The 22,348-nt window shown below is 39.2% G+C and overlaps 2 protein-coding genes across 5 annotated transcripts in view; one reads left to right on the top strand and one right to left on the bottom strand.

The window, feature by feature from the left end:
• LOC135104959 (IQ and AAA domain-containing protein 1-like) overlaps window positions 1-22,348 on the top strand; it is a 528,680-nt gene that overhangs the window by 338,768 nt on the left and 167,564 nt on the right. The window lies entirely within an intron of this gene.
• On the bottom strand, window positions 11,647-21,145 carry LOC135104960 (RNA polymerase-associated protein LEO1-like). The gene is made up of 6 exons (XM_064012791.1): window positions 20,982-21,145; window positions 17,783-17,836; window positions 17,380-17,576; window positions 16,543-16,698; window positions 15,224-16,201; window positions 11,647-13,810 (listed from the first exon to the last, which is right to left on the bottom strand). The coding sequence occupies exons 3-6, from the start codon at window positions 17,573-17,575 to the stop codon at window positions 13,458-13,460; spliced, it is 1,683 nt and encodes a 560-aa protein (XP_063868861.1). The 5' UTR covers window position 17,576; window positions 17,783-17,836; window positions 20,982-21,145; the 3' UTR covers window positions 11,647-13,457.

Raw genomic sequence — 22,348 nt, 5'->3', positions numbered from 1 at the left:
GGCAAGAATGATATGAAAATAATTAGTTCATGATGGCCAATAGTATGCACCAATTTAGTGCTGCCATACACATAATAGTTTCTTAACACTCTGATTAGTAGATGTCCTGACAGGGTATAAATAATAGTGCATGGCCAGTGACTTGCTCATAAGAGCTAAAACAGCTTAAGAGAGAGGGAATCCACGACCATCATCCTCTTGGATAGATAAAGACTATTTTTTCAGATACTCAAAATAACTTACTTACACGTTGTACTCCAACCCTTCCCCTCTCACATTATAATGTAATATTTATACAGGCACCAAGTCTTTTTCAAAGGCAGCATACTGAAGGTACACATATCATGTTTGTACCTACTTTGTGGCATCAGACCATAGAGAATGGAGGTGTACATCTCACTTAATAAGCCTAACATGTAAAACAATGATAGTGTGAATGTACATGGAACATATGTCATCTGATGTTGGTGTATGCTTGGTGTGTAAAGATAAATTCAAGCACAGTGGAAGTACATTGAACATGATGAAACACCTGCATTCCAGACATCCCATTGAGTATGCAGAATTCAAGGAGGATGCAGATATAGAAATTGCTGCCAAACACCCCAGACCATCCATTTCTGCTCAACCAACACCGATTGAGGCCATCACTATGGCTCAGCCCTATAAGAATGGCTTGAATAAAGAGAAAGAACTTGAGCCTCTGGTTGTCAGGATGATAGTGGAAGACTTACAACAATTATCTTTTGTTGAAGACAAGGGGTTCAAGAGATTAGTAAATGGACTCAACCCTAGATATGACTTGCCAAGCCGCAGAGAGATAGGTAGGACTCTCTTAGCTTCTATTTACAATAGAGAGGTAGAGAGTCCGTCAAGAGCTGGAGAAAGGTAAACATATTGCTTTAACAACAGACATATTATGGACATCCTGACAAGCAAAAGGATTTATCACAGTGACAGCTCACTACATATTCCCAGAGTGGGTCCTCAAGTCTGCTGTGCTTGATACTGTTTGTATGGTTAAGTTCCATACAACAGATGATATTGCAGAAGAGATAAGACTTGTCTACAATAAATGGAACATTTTAGATAAAATTCACTCAATTGTGACTGACAGTGCTGCTAACATGACTGCAGCAATAAAACAAATGAATCTTCACCATATCCTGTGCTTTTGCACACATTTTGAATCTAGTTGTTCTGGACTCCATTAAGAACACTGAAGATGTCCAGAAGCTAAAAGAAAAAAATAAAGACTATTGTAAGTTTATTTCATCACAGCATGAAAGCTTCTGATAAGCTCATGCAAGTGCAAGAGCAGGAAAAGCAGCCTTCAAAAAAACTTATTCAGGATGTAGAAACTGGATGGAATTCTACATACTACATGGTGGAATGATATTTAGAGCAACATGATTGTGTTACATATACTCTCTGCTATCTGGGGAAAACTAATATGTGTCTGTTTAATGAGGAGCTTGTAATAATCTCTGCCAGCATTCTAGATGAGTCCTGGAACCACTACACACTAGTGGTAACCATCTGAGCAGCGCGCTGGTGGGTCCCAGACTTGGTACTCACAATGCGCTCTCTATACAATTCCCATGGAACCTATTCCAGAACTGGCTCAGCCTGGTAACTGTCTGAGCAGCGTGCCGGCAGCTCCAAGACTCTGCTACTCAAACCGTGCGCTGGCAGCTCCAAGACTCTGGTACCGGCCCCACACACTCTACACGATTCTCTGCAGAACCACTTCTGGAACTGGTTCTAACAGATCTGCCAGCCTAAGGAATCAATTCTGTGAATACCTAAGTTATCAGTTCCTGTCCACCACAAATAAGCACCATTATTCTGCAAAGATTTGATGTCAACAGATAATCTTCACCAGTGTCCCACTAAGATTTGGCATCAAAACATGGTTGTTTCATTCATGTGTGCCAGGATTTATATCCTGGCATATATGTCTTATGGGTCCCATAGGTGTTGATGCTGCCTCACTTGCTCTAATAATGCCACCTCAGCCTCCCAGCTCAAAATCTTGCTATCTGCATCCATCATTCCTTGTTTTTTTGGCACTGACATCTCTGTAGCTCAGCTACAGAGATTTTGCCGAGAGAAGAGCTTCCAGACTCAGACACAGACCCAAAATGCTGCCAGCAGCAGGTCGCAGCTGTATTGCCAGCTAGGAATTGCCAAGTGTAAAGCTGCCTTGTGTTGCTGCTTGTCTGTTTACATCGTGTCTTCCCTGTGTTGCTGCTTTCTTCTTTGGAAATACAACCCATCCTTTCACAACTTGATTCTTTTTTTCATGGCATGTTCATGCAATCAACCACAGCACATGTATAGATCTGGGTTTGACAACTGCACTGCAAGCTCATATCTCCTACCTGGGCCCATATACATAAAATCTCTTAAAAGACTTTTAAATTTATCCCTAGCCAAAAGTAAATGCTAAAAGTGTATACAAGAAACTATAAAAGTTTTCTTAACTCACTTTTAGCTAGGAGTAAAAGTAAAATCTAAAATCACTATACATGTTATGTTTAGTGCTTAAGAAAGACCCTAACCATTATGTTTTTGTACTTGAATGTCAAAACAATACATAAAAGTATTTAATGTCAATTTATATTTTACTTTTTTATAAAAAAAGAACTGGACTATTGACATATTTTATGAGTTTAATTATGTACATCAGGCGCGTTCAGACTCGAACCCGTCCTGGGGATGTCAACACAACAATGGTGGGAGCAGCTTGGCCAAGCCAAGGAAAGAGAGAGGCAGCTCTGTCAGGTGAACTGGATGACATACTAGTTTATGCTTAGTGCAAAATGATTTTCAAAATTCTGCTTATCCCTGCAAGCAGCTGTGGGGATGGTTGAGTAAGACTGAAGGCAATTAGCTTTATTAAGTTCCACTAACTCCCTACAAGCAACTGAGAGATGACTTGGTTAGTTAAGTTGGGATAAATTCAGAAGGATTTGTTAAACTGTACTTACTCTTAGCAAGGGACTATGGGTGTCTGGGTGAGGTTATTAAGTGACAATGGGGAATCCTGCAGCATATATAGTATGTTTGTCTCATCATAATGTTCATGAGAGAGAGAGAGAGAGAGAGAGAGAGAGAGAGAGAGAGAGAGAGAGAGAGAGAGAGAGAGAGAGAGAGAGAGAGAGAGAGAGAGAGAGAGAGAGAGAGAGAGAGAGAGAGAGAGAGAGAGAGAGAGAGAGAATAAATCTGTAGATGCTGTGTAGTGCATGAGCCTGAAGGGTTTTAGCTGATGGTTGGCTGCTGTATCGAAGTTATGGCTTTTATCTAATCTTATTCCCTACAGTGCGAGTCCCTAGTGCATTCCTCACAAATTCTATCACATATAGAATGTCACCAAAGGCAGGCAGAACTCTCTCAATCAGTTAAGCATCACTATACTGTTGTAGGATGCCTCTCTGCTGAAAATTGAGGTGTTGAGCTGTCATCCTGCTGCCTAAAAGTAATTTTAGGCACTTAAGAGTACCCCTTACCACTGCTAAAAGTCTTTTAGGGGTTATGTATTACTTTTAAGGAACTTTTAGCAGTAAAAGTAAAACTAGTCGTCAAAAGTACTTTTAGCCTGTTAAAAATGTTTATATGTATGGGCCCTGGGGATTTTTGGCATTTTGGAGGAGTCAGTGTGTCTGATATCGCCAGTCTTTCATTTGCACAGTTTCAGCCATCACAGTATCCTGGCAGCACAAATAATACTTGCTCAACTCTTTTGGGGATTTGCCAGATAAAACATTAGTCCCTGTGAAAACCAGTGGAAAAATGTTTCAAACTAAATATGTAGCAGGAGAGTAGAAATAAATGTGAAAACAATTGGGCCATTTGCTATGGGGTGAGTTACCAGTGATGGCTGGCTGTTTTAATGTAACTGTCTCACAGTAGTGGGACAGTTAAATTAAACTGTTCCACAGTAGTGATGGGCAGTAACTGATAACTTAGATATTCATGAAATCAATTCCTCAGGCTGATGGATCCATTGGAACTGGTTCTGCAGAGAATTGTGTAGAGTGTGCAGGGCCAGTACCAGAGTCTTGGAGCTGCCAGTGCCCAGACTGAGTACCAGAGTCTTGGAGCTGCCAGTGCATTCCTTAGATGGTTACCAGGCAGAGCCAGGTCTGGAATCAGTTTCGTGGGAATTGTGTAGAGAGCGCATTGTGAGTACCAAGTCTGGGAGCTGCCAATGCGGTGCTCAGACTGTTACCACTAGTGTCTAGCGGTTCCAGGACTCATCTAGAATATTGGCAGAGATTATTACAAGTTCTTCTTTAGACAGACACATATTAGTTTTCCCCAGATAGCAGAGAATGTATGTCACGTGATCATGTTGCTCTAAATATCGTTCCATCATGTAGTATGTAAAATTCCATCTAGTTTCTATATCCTGAATAAGTTTTTTTTGAAGGCTGCTTGTGCTGCTCTTGCACCTGCATGAGCTTATCAGAAGCTTTCATGCTGTGATGGAATAAACTTACAATAGTTTTTCTTTTTTCTTTTAGCTTTTGGACATCTTCAGTGTTCTTAATGGAGTACTGAACAACTAGATTCATAGTGTGTACAAAGCACAGGATATAGTGAACATTCATTTGTTTTATTGCTGCAGTCATGTTAGCAGCACTGTCAGTCACAATTGAGGGAATTTTATCTAAAATGTTCCATTTTTTGTACACAAGTCTTATCTCTTTGCAATATTATCTGCTGTATGGGACTTGACCATACAAACAGTAGCAAACACAGCAGACTTGAGGACCCAGTCTGGGGATATGTAGTGAGCTGTCACTGTGATGAATGCTTTTGTTTGTTGGGATGTCCATAATACGTCTGTTGTTAAAGCAATACCTTTAGCTTTCTCCAGCTCTTGACGGACTCTCTACCTCTCTAATGTAAATGGAAGCTAAGAGAGTCCTACTTATCTCTCTGCGGCTAGGCAAGTCATATCTGGGGTTGAGTCCATTTACTAATCTCTTGAACCCCTTGTCTTCAACAACAGATAGTGGTTGTAAGTCTTCCACTGTCATCCTGACAACCAGAGTGTCAAGTTCTTTCTTTTTATTCGAGTCATTTTTATAGGGCTGAGCCCTAGTGATGGCCTCAATCAATGTTGGTTGAGCAGAGGTGGATGGTTTGGGGTGTTTAACAGCAATTTCCATATCTGCATTCTCCTTGAACTCCACATATTCAATGTGCACAGGTGTTTCATCATTCGATGTACTTCTACTGTACTTGAGCTTATCTTTACACACCAAGCATACAACGACGTCAGACGACGTCTGTTCCATGTATGTCCACACTGGAGCTGTTCTATTCTACTTGGAGGCCATTGTTTTACGTGAAATTTAGGCTTAACAAGTGAGGTGTACACCTCCGTTCTCTATGCTCTGATGCTGCAAGGTAGGTACAAACGCAATATGTGCACCTTCAGCTTGCTGCTTTGAAAAAGACTTGGTGCCTATAAAAATATTACGTTATAATGTGAGAGAGGAAGGGTTGGAGTACAATGTGCAAGTATCTGAAAAATTGAGTATATCTGAAAAATAAAGCCTCTATTTATCAAAAAGGATGATGGGAACAGATTTCCTCTCAAGTAGTTTTAGCTCTTATGAGCAAGTCTTTTTTTTTATATACTTAAAGGGGGGGAAGATAGTTAGCTAGCTAAAGAGAAAGTGGATAGGAAGAGAAGGAATTAAAGAAAGTTAGAGAAAGGATAGGCTGTCGGCTCAACCACAGTGCTATTTTGAGCAAGTTGCTGGCCGTGCACTACTATTTATAACCTGTCATGACATCACAGAGTTAAGAAACTATTAAACATATGGCAACACTAAATCGGTGCATACTATTGGCCATCATGAATGTAATATTTTCATATCATTCATAAGATTTCTTTGAATACTGGATGAAGGGATGCTATTCATGTATCATTCCTTTACACTTGATTTTGTTCATTTGTAGATACCATTTGCAAAACTTCCTAAATAATATTCATGATTACATGTTTTAAACACTACATAACTGTTTGTGATTTGTAACTCACGAGCATCACCCATCAGTACTCACGAGGAACAGTTAAGACAGAACTGGCTCCAAGACTCAGAACCAATTCCAAGCAAGGCCTAGCAGAACCATCAGAACCAATTCCGGAACCAGTTCCCTCCCAGCTCTATCCCACAATTCTCTGGAGAAGCACATTCTAAAACCATCTCTCATGATACATCTTGATGTACTGTACTTAAATGCTACAAAACATTGATTCTAAGTGTTAATGCTAACAATATCCATGGGATCTGGTGATACTCTACAGAAGTTACCATAAGGTATGTGGAAATTTCCACTTGTATGACACACAATATCAATGTGTTACTGGTTTGTGCTGGTACTTGTATATAAAATTGTAAATATTGTATATAAATTGTAAATATAAATTGTTATATTAAGGGGTAATTAAGGTTAATCTAGAAAAAAGCTAAGTATGAGTTATTAAAATAAATAAAATGAGAAGTAGACATGAGTGGATTGCACATAGCTCTTTGTTTTTGCTGTGGCAAACTGAGGAACAAAGCTCACTACTTGGTATGAACACACCTTCAGTAACCTGCCAGTAGTCATTGCCCAGTCAACAGACTAACATTCCTGTTAAGACACATTCTCGCCACTCTACCTGTTTTACTTAGTTAAATTTGCTAAGTTTAGAAGAATTTTGAAGCTTGGAACAATAAGATATCTCAAGGAAGCTGCATTAGCTACAAAACATGGGCAGTCCAGCTGGTTTGGAAATCCAGTGATTTCAACTCATCCCTGGCCATCACCATCATTCTTAGCCACATGAACCACAGCTAAATTACCAGTTATTTGTAATTATATTTACTGATGCTCTTTGTGATTATGTGTAAGCTGGGAAGCAATGGGATAAGTGAAAACACTGAACAGTTCCCACAAATTAAATACTCACAACTAAGCTCTTGGTGTTTTCACATTTATTTCTAGTCTCTTGCTTCATATTTAGTTTGAAACATTTTCCACTAGTATCTACAGGGACTGATGTTTTATCTGGCAACTCCTCAAAAGAATTGAGCAAGTATTATTTGTGCTGTCAGGATAATGTGACAGCTGAAACCATGCAGAAATGAAAGGCCTGGCTGATATCAGACATGCTGACTTCTCCAAAACACCTAATAAACCCGAAGTAGGAGATATGAGTTTATAGTGCTGTTGTAAAACCCCAATCTATACATGTGTTGTGATTGATTGCATGAACAAAGAATAACCAAGGTGTGAAAGGATGGGTTGTATTTTTCAAAAAAGAAAGCAGCAACTCAGGGAAGACATTGGGAGACACAATGTAGGCAGACAAGCAGCAACTCAGGGAAGACATTGGGAGACACAATGTCAACAGATAAGCACCAGTATTCCGCTAAGATTCGATGTCAACAGACAGTCTTCACCAGTATCCCAATAAGATTTGGCATCAAAACATGGTTGTTTCTTTCATATGTGCAGGATCTATATATGGGTATGTTAACTATATAACTTAAATGGATAAAGTAAGGTCATATAGAGAGGAAAAAAAAAAAAACAGTATACATCCCAACTCTGAGATAATGTGTATAGTATTTTGCTCGTTTTGCCATATTTCTTCTTCACTGCTTGATGACAGTGGCTAAAAAAATTTTCCTAATATTTTATTAGATGATTTGATAACTCACAAATTGCTTAAAGATTTTCGGTTAATCGGGATATCTTGTCCATGTAACATACAAGCACAAAACTCACATGTCAGGAAGAAATGTTCGGTGACCTTGCTGTAAATGTAAAAGAATTTTGGGGGCACGTGTTTAGTATGACTAATAACACTCAAGAGTGTGGAGAAATTTGATATTTTCTAAGTCCAGTGAGCTCTGCACAAGTCAAATAAACAATGAAGTGATTTTCTATTGTTTATATCTGGGATTTGTGGGTAGCAGCTTATTAGAATTTCATGGTATTTATACCGCTGATCACTCCAGTCATGTGCTGCCACTTGTGGGGCCATTCCTGAGGCCACGAATTACGACAACATGGTAGGTTCAGTTACACTTTTTCATTTGTTTTAAGAGACAAGTCAGGTGTTCTGATAGAGGCTCACTGTCATTCATTAATATGGCTACCCAGTGGAAGGAGGTAAAGCAAACAGTGCCAGTGTTCAGCAGATAAAAAGTCACTGTGTGAGATATTTAGCAACAGCAATGGTTAAGATGCGATATACAGATGTAAGGAAGAGCTTCCATGTGTTCATTAAGGAAGCCACCAAACTGTACCCACCTCCATTGCCCATAGAATCTGCATACCACACTGGTAAGGCATAACGGTATAATTTTTGAGGTGCCTCATTAGGTTAGGTTATGCTAGGTTAGTTTAACGTCCTATTGTGGGGGGCTCCCAGGAAGGCACAGCCCCACCGACTAGGTTAGGTTATGCTAGGTTAGGTTAACGTCTTAGAGGGGGGATGGGGGTGTCTAGGGGCTAGGATAGATTAGGGAAATTAAAAATATTAAGCTAAATTTCATTAGATTTTTTTAACGCCCTTATTTCACTTATTTTTCATCCCTCCCCCAAAACCCATGATTCTCCATGGGCCCCCAGGCTTTTTTGAGGGGTTAGGGGGTTTTGGGGGAAATGGGGGGGCAGACTTGTTATCAAGAAATATCAGATTTTTTCCAGCTGACTGCTTTTTTTGTATAAAATTCAGCTGGCTGGTGAATTAGGCAATTTTTCCAGACCATAGCAAAAACCTCAGTTATATATACAGTAAAATCCCTCTCATCTGGCATTCGAGTATCCGGCAGCTTCAAGTATCTGGCACATTTTTCCCCGAGCCTTAAAATCAATAAAAAATCAATGTGTACTCATAAAATCGATTAAAATTCCCGTGCGAGGCATATTTTGTCCCCTCGCCACCAGAGCGCACTGCTTCGTGCCACCCGCGGCCCACTGCACTGTTTACTCAGGGACTCAGTCCCGCGTGTGCACTGTTTATCGCCTGACGCCTTCATCATGCCTAAAGTTGTAGAAAAGAGGAAGCATGTTGTGCTTACACTTAAGCAGCTGATCAGATCAGCTGATCTTTGTTATGGTAAGATGCGTGAGTGTAGGGTGGTGATTGTGGACATAATTTCACTTCTATTCAAGTATCCGGCAATATTCAAGTATCTGGCATGTCGGTGGTCCCGTTGATGCCGAATAAGAGGGATTTTACTGTATGTTTTTTTTTTTTTTTTTTCATACTATCCAGTAAAAAATAAAAAGAGAATCTACACTTCTAAAGAAAAAAAAAAAAAAAAAATCAGGTGTCGTAAGTGGTGGGTATATCAGCTTGTTTAGCCATTTTTGCTGAAACTCACTCATTCATTTTGAAATTTTTATTGTAAGTGTGTCTTGATGATAAAACTGTCCCAATATGATGGTGATAATTGTTAAAGAAAAAAAAGGAAAAAAAAAAAAACACCGAAAAAACAGTTATTTAGTCCATCTAGCATATCAAGAATGGCGTAATTATGACTTTCCAAAATTAATTAAAATTTCATCAGATTAAAACCAGAATGGAAACTAGAGTTTTATGTGATTTTTTTTTTTTTATTTTACATGCTTGCATGTTTTTTTTTAGTAAAATTGTAAACTTGCGTGTTTTTTTATTTTGTCAAAAAAGTGAGAATCTAGGGAAAAATTTCACTGGAAGATTTGGCAAAATAAAAACTCCAATCAGATTAAGATGTAGAATATTAAGTAGTGATAATTTTAAAAACAGAATGAAGGTAATTGGTTAAAAATTAGGTGAGTTATTAAAACGCTAAGGTGAAAAATTGGTTTCTGGAAAACAGGGTTCGAAGATGAGTATCCACGATGCCGTGCTCCAACCCAACAGAAGTTTTGAGGGTAGTAAACGAGTTGTCTCTAGAGACGCTTTTTTTTTCTCTCTCTCTCTCTCTCTCTCTCTCTCTCTCTCTCTCTCTCTCTCTCTCTCTCTCTCTCTCTCTCTCTCTCTCTCTCTCTCTCTCTCTCTCTCTCTCTCTCTCTCTCCATTAGTGGCTTGTCCATCCTGTTGTCCTTCTTCTTGAGGCCCTTGTGAAGTATGGAGGTGTATGGCAGTCTGAGACAGTGATGGAGATTACTGTCAATGTAACTACTGTTGTGCTCCATCGTTGCTACAGCTACTATGAAGTCAAGCTTTCTTTTTGTAACTCTTAGATGCTTCAGGCAGTGTAACCATATGCGGCTGTGAAAGGACTCGTTTGGGTTCTGTGTGAGTCCCTGCAGACATCTTTTCATAATTTCATCTGATGTAAGCTGAGTATGCACTCTCTTCACTATTTCCAGCTGCTCAGGTGGGAGGGAGAAGAATATCTTCATCTCTCGATGGCTTGGTGGTGGTTCACTTTTTGCTACTGCAGTCTGGAAATTTGAATGAGTGTGTGAGAAACCTATTCTACTTTTTAGCACTCATATTAGGAGCTAAGGCCTAAGTCTGCTTGTGTTGGTAGTAATGCATTGCATCTGTTTCTCGCTGAATTTCATCTTTCCAGCAGTGTGCTCTTGCCTTGACAAAGGCCTCCTTCCTCTTCTCAAATAAGGCACTTGTTCTTGGCATGATGAGGCCAAGTGTAAGTGTTCAGAAGTAAGAGTAATAAAAATGGTGACAGAGCAAGGCATTACACCCTTCTCTTGCTTGGAAGTCCTCAAGGGCACTGGTACTGGTAGGCGTAGGCCTAACCCTTAGGCAGCAGCTGTTTAGATACATGCCATGTTTCACAAGATAGAAAATAAAAGAATAAAAAAAAAAAAAAATCGGAAAAAAAAAAAAACGTGAAAATGTACATGTTTCCTTTGCCTCAGAGTGGACTTTCAAATGCTGCTGTGAAGTACATGTCCCTTTAAATGCTCTCTGGAGGCTTTGATTTCTTTGGTACAGCAAGTCAAAATGTGCGCCACACATCATATCCAGCAGGATTTCTGTGCGCTTGGCAAATTTTAAAACTTCACTGACATTCATAAGACTAAACATAATCATAACATACTATGTATCAGAATATCCAGAATGATTCCATTATGCCTTACACACTAATATTCAGTCTAAAATAAATTGCAATTTGTATTTTACTCTCTACCCAGTGGGCAAATGTCACGTAATTCACGTGGAATACACGTGGATCCTGCACGTGGATTACTCATGGATATTTGATGGAAAATGCAAAATCGAATTCACGTGAAAATGAACACGTGGAATACACGTGTACAAATTCATGTGTAATACACGGTAATATCTGGTGGAATAATCCATGTGTTTATTTATCCGTGAATTATCTGAGCTTTTGTAGTTGATTCCAACAAGTTTGAAGGCTGCATTATCATGCTCTGGTAATCTGCATGTCATCAGTGCATCCAGTCTCTCAGTATATGTTTCTGTATCATTTACGTAAGCTATAGTCGAATAGGCTATTATAAACAGAAACATATCCTTTACGAGACCGCACATTGTTGACAGGCAGGCTGGTAGAGCACGATAATGCAGCCTTCACACTTGTTGAATGCAACCATAGTACTGTGCAATTTCAGAATACAAGGTAGGCATGTAAAAGATACAAGTAATACAGAAAGTGTGTATATATATATTCTTCAGTCTTACACTTTTTCATAAATTTAATAATCTTCATCCTTGTAAAAATATCAAAACCAAAATAATTTCCATATTTTATGAAAAAAAAAATAAAGTTAGTGCTTGCATTTTTATATATAAAGGCTTTCAAGATATCTGACTTGAATGAAGAATAACTGCAATATATAAATGGATGATCCCAGTAATACAAAAAATTAAAACTTTGTTTAGCCACAATCCATCCATAGCCTGACACCTGCTCCTATGCATTACCTCCCCATGCCATGGTCCAGAACAGCAGAAACCACCCTTGAACTGTGAGGGTGACCATCCGCCATCCCGGGCCATGACTCAATAAATGGGTTCCCATGGCACTTGTGCCTAGCATTATCCCTGGGCATGTGCCACAAGTGGGACTATAAAAGGTAGAGAAGAATGGGCAGATCCCCAGCCTAGTGTCACCCTAAACAGTAGAGGTATATAGAACAAGAGAAAGACAGAAATGGCTATGGGAAGTAAAGGACACCAACCCTCACTCTGACAAAGAGTCAGCCCACCACTCGGAAAAGTAAGAGAACGTAAAAGAAAATGGACAGAAAGCAAAGGGAAATGAGAAGGGAAAATATGTCAAGCGGTAAAAAGACCTGCTATGGGCTAGTAAAAGAGATCCCCACCCAGGGCCAGAATCAGTCGCCTCTTACGGCACACAGCCGACATGGAGAGGGCTACATTCTAGTATCTATGTAGCCCCAGGGGGAATATATGCAAAGAATACCAGGCCTGCCACAAGTACACAATATGCTTAAAACAATACAGACCACAGTTGTCAATGAAATTAAGCATTTTGTGAATTGATACTTGTGTAGCTCCATACTTTTTCATTTACGTAAAAATACATGGGAACCTAAGTGGTAGGCAAAAGCAAAATTATAAATTAAAATGTTATATCTATTACTAAATTACAAAATAAATCACTGTTAATAATACTAGTTTGCTTTTATAATCTGAGATCATTAATATCATCTCACATAAATATCATGAGGTAATATCCCAATCGGTTCAAATTTTACAGCAGTAAGTCTCTCTCCACATCTTAAAGCCATTCTTAAGCTTGAATCCCATAACGACAAGTTAAAAGAACCAGGACCAGGTTAGCGTGGTGGCGGGAACAGCTTGTCTGAGGTTCGGTTCTCGGCGGTCCTGGTTCTTTTATTCTTTAGCTTCTCTAACATCCCCCCTTATACTGTTTACACATCAATAAATTTTGTCATTCTGATAGAAAAAGAGCTTCTTTAAGAGAGAGAGAGAGGGGGGAGGAAGGGAAATGTACACATAGTTACAATATATAAGGTCATCTGTGTACAATCAGTCATGAGATAAATTTACCAGCATTTTTTTAGTAACATACAAAATGAAAATACTTTATCTAGTCATACCCACTGCCACCAGAAGTCGAACCCGGGTCTCTTGAGTGAGAGCCAGGCAGCAAGACCCCTACACCACAGTGGTGTAGTGGTCTTGCTGTCTGGCTCTCACTCAAGAGACCCGGGTTAGACTCCTGGTGGCAGTGGGTATGACTAGATTTTTCACTGCGCTATTGCAGTTCATCTTGGTATGAAAATACTTTACTTCACCAAGGTCATGCATGAGACAAAGATTGGTTTGTTTTAACATTCTTGCAGATCTTAACTGATTGTAAGTACCATTTTACATCAGCTAATTTTCATTTTTCAATTTTGGAGCATTACGCAATTTTGCTGCAACTATCATTTGTATTTCTGTCACATTTGAATCTGAGAACTTTTTAAGCACGCTCTCCTGAATCACATTGTATAACTGTTTTTCTAAAAGACAACTTGCCTCTCTGCCCAAGCATGTTATACTGACACATGAGGTTTTTGGTCATAAACCTGCACATCAAATTAGAGACCATATCTCTCTTATTATAGCCACCTATGCGGACGCACTGGTTGCACACTTCCATGAAATAACTGGGATTAACCAATTCATCCTCTAGATTCTGCACTTCTTCCAGGGAATTATTCCGTTTGATTGTAAGAGTACAAGCTGTGTCAGCTGGTTTACCACCACATGTGCTCGTATCCGAAACAGTTTTCCTGATGTCCAGCAGAAGTTGTAACACTCGCTTCTGAAATTCTATAAGAAAAAATAATACATAACTGAGGATGCTAAATAACTTCCCAATTACAAGAAAAATAAAATACACACACACACATCAAGAGAAGAGTGGTATAACAAAGTGTGCAGAAGCCATGCAAGTTAAGGAGTGGGCATAGCATAAATGGACAAGGAACAGTAGTGGAGATTTATGGAATGAGTACAAAAGGAAGAGAGATTAATATGTCAAAATAAGAAGGCAGGAAAAAAAGAAGTTTGAGAAAAATATTGTAGATAAGTGATTATGAGTTTTTAAATAAGAAACTGAAAAATAGAGATGAGATTCTGAAAGTTAAAGTGAATGGTGAAATGTTTGGTAATATTAATGAGGTAGTAGAAGTATTAAATAAATGTTTCTAAAGTGTGTTCACAAGGGAGAGGGAGTTTGCTGAGATAGATACAGTGTCAGTGGCTGGAAGGGCACTGGAAAGGGTACAAACATTAACAGAGGAAATTATAAAACTATTGGAGGAACTGGATGCAAGAAAGTGAGGAGGGCCAAATGGGGTATCAAATTGGGTGCTAAAAGAGTGCATACAACAATTAGCGGGTAAATTGAGTAACTTGATATGTCTCACTGGCACAGGGCCGGGAAAATACCAGTGGATTGGAAGAGGGCAACCATCAAACCAATTTTAAAGGTGGCAGTAAAGAGGATCCGTTAAACTATAGGCTAGTGTCATTAACAAGCGTAGTGGCCAAGATGTGAAAAAAAAAAAAAAACACATATATATAAAGGACAGTTGGGTTAAATATTTAGAAAATTGAGAAACTGAAAATGGTTGTGGGAAACTACCTACTATGCCATGCAATATAAGGCTCCATCCACTCTAGCGGGCAGAAGCGAGTTGTTTGCCCGCCGACATTTTCTCCACTTTTGCAAAAGACGAGTAAACTGCCTGTGACAGAAGATGAGGAATTTCATCAGGCATAGCCCGTTGCACCTGGCAGTACACCACTGCCAGACATACAAGGTACATTGGGAGCTTTGGATCCATGGCTGTCAGTTTGCCAGGGAAGTACATACGGCTACACCAGATGGTCATGTCTACCCCTCCATCCGGCTAGAATCAGTGGTCTCATGTTGTCGTACCGCAGTCTTCATCAGATTAAAGAGATCCTCTGCCTGACTGCATGGGTGCTCGTCTCTTGACTGGGGCTCAAGGGGCCTAGGCAGGCAGGCATTGCCACGTGGACGTAAGCTTCTGTGTGCCCGGAGGGATTTACCCGCTAGTGTGGACGGAGCCTAATACGTAATGAATATAACAGTGCAATAATGTTCCAGGGTATATCAACTAGGTCTATGTACTTAATATTGTTATGTTCAACTTTGTCATTTTGGGTACTAATCACTACATACAATTCCTCATAGTGATAAGGATTAGAACTTACTAGTTAGAGGGAAGCTGGATTCAGCATCTTCCTGGCTACCTTTGTGATTCTTTTGATTGTCATTACAAGGGTCACACCTGCTCTTGTTGTCTCTCTGGTTGTGTCTATCACGTCTATTGTCCCAGTCATAGTGGTCATGACTTCTATTTTGATAGTGTTTTTCATATCTCCTCTCCTGCTGGCCAGGGCTATCACTTCGGTCAGGTGTGTCAAGCTGTCTCCTGTCACCTTGGTCATGGCTTCTTCTTCGGTAAAGTGTGTCATGGTGCCTCTTGTCATGCTGGTCGGGACTGTCACTATAGTAAGATAGGTGGTCGGGACTGTCACCTTGGTCATGGCTTCTTCTTCGGTAAGATGTGTCATGGTGCCTCTTGTCATGCTGGTCGGGACTGTCACTATAGTAAGATAGGTGGTTGGGACTGTCATCTTGGTCATGGCTTCTTCTTCGGTAAGGTGTGTCATGATGTCTCCTGTCACCTTGGTCATGGCTTCTTCTTCGGTGAGGTGTGTCATGGTGTCTCCTGTCACCTTGGTCATGGCTTCCTCTTCGGTGAGGTGTGTCATGGTGTCTCCTGTCACCTTGGTCATGGCTTCCTCTTCGGTGAGGTGTGTCATGGTGGTCGGGACTGTCACCTTGGTCATGGCTTCTTCTTCGGTGAGGTGTGTCATGGTGTCTCCTGTCATGGTGGTCAAGATTGTCACCTCGATCATGGTTTCTTTTTTGGTAAGGCGTGTCATGATGTCTCCTGTCATGCTGGCCACTGCCATCACTGTTGTCAGATGACTTGGATGTCTTGCTGGATACCGAATCTTTTGTTGCACTGCACTCCATCATCCCATGGGTTCTGGTGGACCGCATATCCAAAGACACCTTAGGAGGAGGTGTTGGAAGTACAACCTGTGAAGGAGCAGAAGCTACCTTATCTTGAGAGGTTGTGACCTGTGGCTTCTGTGAGGCTGGCTTCATGTGGACAGCTTCTGTGGAAAAATCATTACATATTACAAAGACACGAAAAAAAAAAAAAAAACTGTGAAAGGGCTTGGTGTTGGGGGCTGTCAAAGACAAATAAAAGGAGTCAGTGAATAGTCCGGGGAAACCCTTCACCTGTAAATGTTTACAGTCAGACACTTTGTAGACAAAAATGAGATTGAAGAAATTTGCTAACCAAACCACTTTGTGTTTTCCCAGCTATCCCCCACCTCTCAGTTCTCTCAGTTTGTCAATCTAATTATTAATGAACAATAGTATTGCTGTTGTATTCACTGTTATGATTTTCTTCTTTCATAAATTGTTTTCAAATATGACCAGGTATGCCTACCATGTAAGTTTTCACTGCTGACAAAGTCATCAGGCAGATTTTTCTTACAACGTTTTCTCCTTTTTCTCATGAGTAGACCTTCATCAGGATCACTGTTGCTCTCAGAACTCTCCACCGTAGATGTCAGATGGTAGGTATCGCATTCTTGAAAACTATCTGAGGGGGAAAAAAATAAATAAAAAAAAAAAATATATATATATATATATATATATATATATATATATATATATATATATATATATATATATATATATATATATATAGCGTTGATGAAGTTTCTTGAAATACTTGGGTTATGAACAAGACGTACTCAGTACCATAACTTTATTTTGCACTAAGTTTCGCCACTCAGACTGCTGGCATCTTCAGTCTAATAGAATAAAATACATATTAAATTTACAATTACACCAAAATACTTAAAATATTATAATATAAGATTCCACACCAATACCTCTTATATTAGCCTGAAGATGCCATCAAGTCTGAGTGGCGTAACGTAGCGCAAAATAAAGTTACGGTACTGAGTACATCTTGTTCATAACCCATATATATATATATATATATATATATATATATATATATATATATATATATATATATCTATATATCTATATATCTATATATATATATATATATATATATATATATATATATATATTGCATACCTCGACCACTGCCCATCTCAGGCGCCAAACATTTCATTACCAGCCCTAAATTTTTGTGACATTTATCTCAATCAGGTACAGCTAAAAGGCAACAAAAATGAGCATTTCTGAGGTGAATAAACATGAAAGTGAACGTCATCCAATAACAGCAAGATAATAGTAAAACACCAACCAGAAGTGATCTTCACTTTTTTCAACATAAACTTTCTCCATGATGCAGGGTCTGGTTCTTGCTGATTATGAAGGGCATTCTCAGCATTAACTCCTTGTGGCCAAAACAAGGTTTGGTTCTCTTCTAATACCCAGCTGGATGGCACCACACCCTCTTCTTCTTTCTTACCCTCCAACCAAACTGCTCGTTTCCACATTCTAAATATAAAATATAATTAATCAATGGGCTATGTTCATGCTTTGCATATTTTGTTTCATTAATAACATCAGCAGTAAGATATTCAAGTACGAATAATACAATATTTAAAAGCTAGGCATGTTGGCAGTTTTACCTCTTCAGATAGGTATATGACAAGAATAAAAACCTAATTTCTATATTTTAAATGTAGTATAGAAACAATTACCCATGTCTCAACCTGACAAAATCCTCTTCATAAGCCGAAGAGCAGCACTCCGGGCTGTACTGGCACACAAGGCACAAGGGAGACGAAGAGGAGAGAGAAGATGCAGATGAACAGTTTTGAGATAAAGAACAATGGCCATAAGAGAGATACATAACAAATACAACTTGTGTATGAAGACTAAAATCCTGCAGATCTGAAACTTTTTGCTTAACTTCTCTTTAGTAAACACATATCAGTCATGAGAATACACCATGTACAACTGCCCACCTAACTGGAAATGTCATGTACAACTGGTACTAAAACAACACCATCTTTGTATGGCAATTTTATCACCTTTCTATGCAGCTGCTCTAAGTGAATTACTTTCTTTTTTAAATTACTCTTATTTTTCATAAACACAATGTTAATGAGTTTAGAATTGCATGGTTCAGTAAAAAAATTTTTAGTTTGGCTTTGACGAAGAACATCACATTCATAGTAGACATCATTTTTTAGTTTCCTAAGGAACACAAAATCTTCATTTTTTAACATGAAACAATTATTTTTGTATTTTGTAGATATATATATTCTGTGATTAGTTTCTGTCACTTTTGATTCATTAAACATTTTCTTTTCTGCAAGTCTTTTGAAAACTTGAGAAACTGGATTGTTTGATGACCTCACTAACTGCTTTATTTTGTGAAGTTCATTCTCGTATGGGAAAGCACAAATGTCATTAAGGGAACACTGGTAATTCTCTACATCATCTACCAAGTGAAGAAGATTATGAACATTATATACAATAAAACTTTGACCATATATATCTCGACACTGTTGTACAAAACACTTAAGTAATTCTCTTGCATATGGTAAGTAAGAATTTCGTATTTCATCATTGGAATTCAATAAAACTGATAAGGACACAGTAAGCAAAAGACTGTTTTTGTATATAATATCAGGAACAACATCTTTCAGGACAACAATACTTGTGTATAATATATACTGTCTAAATTCGGTGGCCTTCCAGCGATCAATTACAGCTAGTGATCGTGGCTGTCTAGCAAATTCACTTGGTAGTTTGTTGGAAAGACTCTCTAAAGAAGAAGAAATTAAACTTATTTGAAGCTGAGAGAGTTTGCATTTCTTAGAACCTCTTATGAGGAAAAGTAGCATTCTTCTGGTAACACCAAGGCAAATCATATGCATGTAATCCAGTGGAAACCCTTTCACGCAAGATATTCCATACTGAATCAAAGGACTTTTTCCTAACTGATGAGAATCCCTGTACTGTTCCTGATTGAATTTCTCATCAGATCTTTCATTACAGGGTTGTGCAGAGTCTAATACAAGAACATGTGATTGCCAGGTTCCTTTAATTTCACATCTCTCACATGAGTAATACCCATTGTGCCCTTTTATGCATTTGATAAATGAGCGTGCAGGTGCATCACAAATAAATGCAACTATTCTTACTGCCAGTCTTTTCCCTTCAAAAACTAAACCATTTTCAGAAAGTTGCTTATATTCTTGAAGAAAATCTTCCAAAAAACTGTCAATAGAATCTGGTTTAGTCTTTCCACAATACAGAGCAACTAATGCTGGCTTAAAGCAGCTGAACTTTATCAGTATAGGCCAGAACTGTTCATTGCTTGATTTATGTAAAGGAATACCATCTATGTTTACACTGAGTTTAACCGAATCATTTTCTTTTACAAATGCTGGATGAGTCTTCAATATATTTTGCAAACATGAACCAATCCCAAAATAATAATAGTGTCCTCCACATTTTTCTAATACCTCTACATACCTTGGAGTTTCCATCAAAGTGCGTGAATCTTTAGGTAGATTATGCCCATTATTCCTCAACAGCTCCAATAATTCATTTGCTGCCTGGCGTGTAATGTTATTTTTTGATGCCCATAAAGCTAATCCTTCTTCAAGTGCCAAATCAGATATATGGTGGTGACAAGGAAGGGGGTGGCAAACCCTTCCTTCCATTTTGGCAGGTAATTTCTGGAAAGGTTAGGTTAAGTTAGCTTAGGAAATCTTGGGTTTGGTTAGTGAACAATAATTAAGGCAATCATCTAAACTTTGTATATACTTGGCCTAAAATATTTTGCAGAATTATTATAGCAGAGGTCAGATTAGGATTTTCGGGTTGAAAATACGAGTACTTTCTTTTTATAGATTTCGATGTGCTATTTATAAATTGGCAATTTTTTGGTTCGTAAAAAAAATACTTGCCCCTCACCACCACCCCAATACTTCGAATCAGGTTAGGTTAGTGGGTTAGGTTTGGTTTGGTTTGGTTAGGTTATTTTAGGTTAGGTTAGGTGGGGAAATGAAAAAAAAATTGCCTTCGCCCTGTAATTTAGGTTAAGTTAGGTAGGATAGGTTATTTTAGATTGTTTTAGATTAGGATTCATTAGTTTTAGTGGTAATATTTTACTTTAGCTACACCAAAAGATTACCTTACCTACGGCCTTGTTTGCCTTACTGGAGTCTTACATTATGGTTAAGGTTTCTATAAGTGTCCCCACCGGGTCTCTATCCCCATTACAAGGTAAGATATTGCATTAATTGAATTAATATTTATCTTACTTTACGGGGTTCTCGAGTGTAGAGGTGTTAGACCTGTTTAATAAATGGGTGTCTTAATGACAAAAGATCTTCGGCCATGTATTCAAATATAAATAAGCGTTGTTCATTACCCCAAAACCGTGGCAAGACGGCCAGGTAGGCGAGTGATATGTGGCGTTAGGTTATGTGCACCCAACTATCCCTTGATGTTTGTACATACTTTGGGTGTATAGCACACTTTCCAGCCATTTCTTCAGTTTATAGTCCTCTGTTCTTTTAAAAAATTTCCGGGCTGGCGTGCTAGCCATTGTGGGGTTCCCTCGGGAGCCCAACCAGGTAAGAACCACTCCACTCAGGCCCCACCCCACTCCACTCCACCCCGGTAGGGTCATCTCTGGATAAGAGGTGACGAGCACACCTATCACTACCGTAGGGCAGACAGGCGTCTTCTCGCACAGCCGCTGCAACTCACATAGCCCCTACAGCAGATGAAGAAACACTCTAGGACTAGATTCACTGCCGCCTAAAAATTCTTGTCCAACACTCTCTCCAATCACGCTCTCCCTTTCCTTGTACACTCCACTGACATCCTACACTTTGCCCACAGGTAATCCTCACACTTGAATACATCACTACATACCTGCTATTTGCTAGCACAGCCACGAAAGGCTCCAAAACAGCCTGAGACTTCCTGAACTGTCCCTGTCTTTCCCACAGTTTTCGCGCCAACGGCCGAGGCTGGCAGCCTGGCACGTACAAGGCAGACCATCCGAGCAGCGCGTTGCGCAAACTCCCTCGCCCTATTATTTTAGCTTACTATGGTGATAATTCCTTAATATATTCCAACAATGCTACCCTGAAATCTATTTCATAATACATAATATGATTACTTTGTGGTTTGCCAGCATTTACGGACAACAATAGAGAAAAATTCAAATTCAAATTAAAATAATTTATTGATGTAAAGAAAATAAATACATCAGAGAGAGAGAGAGAGAGAGAGAGAGAGAGAGAGAGAGAGAGAGAGAGAGAGATGAATACTCAATTTAATCTCCGTGTTTCAGTGACTGCATGGTGCATTGCCTGGCGGCCGAGTAGACTATTTGATTTAGCGGGCAGCTCAAAATTTTGTAGCCTATATATATGTATGAAGGTTGCGAATATATGGATTATCATTAGTAGGCTACAGATGAAATATAACAACTAAAATTAATCAAGGTGGATGTATAATGTTCTGGACTGACCTTATTTTTACTATTTTATTTTAAATTTAATGTTAACAAAAGCATATAATTAACGCCCAGAATGCCATTTTTAGTAATGTATTATCAAGTGAATTCAAGTACCAGATTTATGCGTGTATAAAATTACTAAAGAAATCACGTGATTTCTTTTTCCAGTTATTCACGTGAATCTGGTAACCAGTTATCCATGTGGAAAAGACGTGGAAATTTAGTGAATACTTGCGTACTCAAGATTTCACCAGAAATCCATGAATAATCCACATCGAATTCACGTGCCGTGCCCATTGGGTAGTCTTCATCACAGGGTGGTGGCAATGGAAAGTTGTAGTCTTCCCCCTCTGACTGATCAAAGTATGAGTGATGAATGACTTGAGTCAAACGTGTTTTTGGTAGCTGGTGGCAGTGAGGGTGATAGTGATGGATGAGGGGGCGTGGGAGATGGAGGAGGGGGTGAATGTGAAACGGAAGGTGGTGGTGGTGAGGGTGATGGTGATGGATGAGGGGACGCAGGAGATAGAATGTGAAGGAGAAGGTGGTGGTGGTGAGGGTGAGTGGTGAGGGGAAGGAACGTTGGGTGATGGTGGGAGAGAGGGAGGCTGAGAAACAAAATTAGCAGGGAGAGGTGAAGATGAGCAGGGGAAGGAGAGGTGGGAAGGTTGATGATGTGGAGAGGAAGGTTTGTGGGGTGAAGAGGGTGCAGAGGGGGGGGGAGCATCTATGGGGTGAATGATCACACATATTACCTCACCAACTGTAAGGACGT

Source organism: Scylla paramamosain, chromosome 11 (genome assembly GCF_035594125.1).
Source record: "Scylla paramamosain isolate STU-SP2022 chromosome 11, ASM3559412v1, whole genome shotgun sequence".
In the NCBI taxonomy this organism is placed as follows: domain Eukaryota; kingdom Metazoa; phylum Arthropoda; class Malacostraca; order Decapoda; family Portunidae; genus Scylla; species Scylla paramamosain.
Note: the sequence above shows the minus strand (reverse complement) of the source record. Positions and strands in the feature narration are given on the sequence as shown.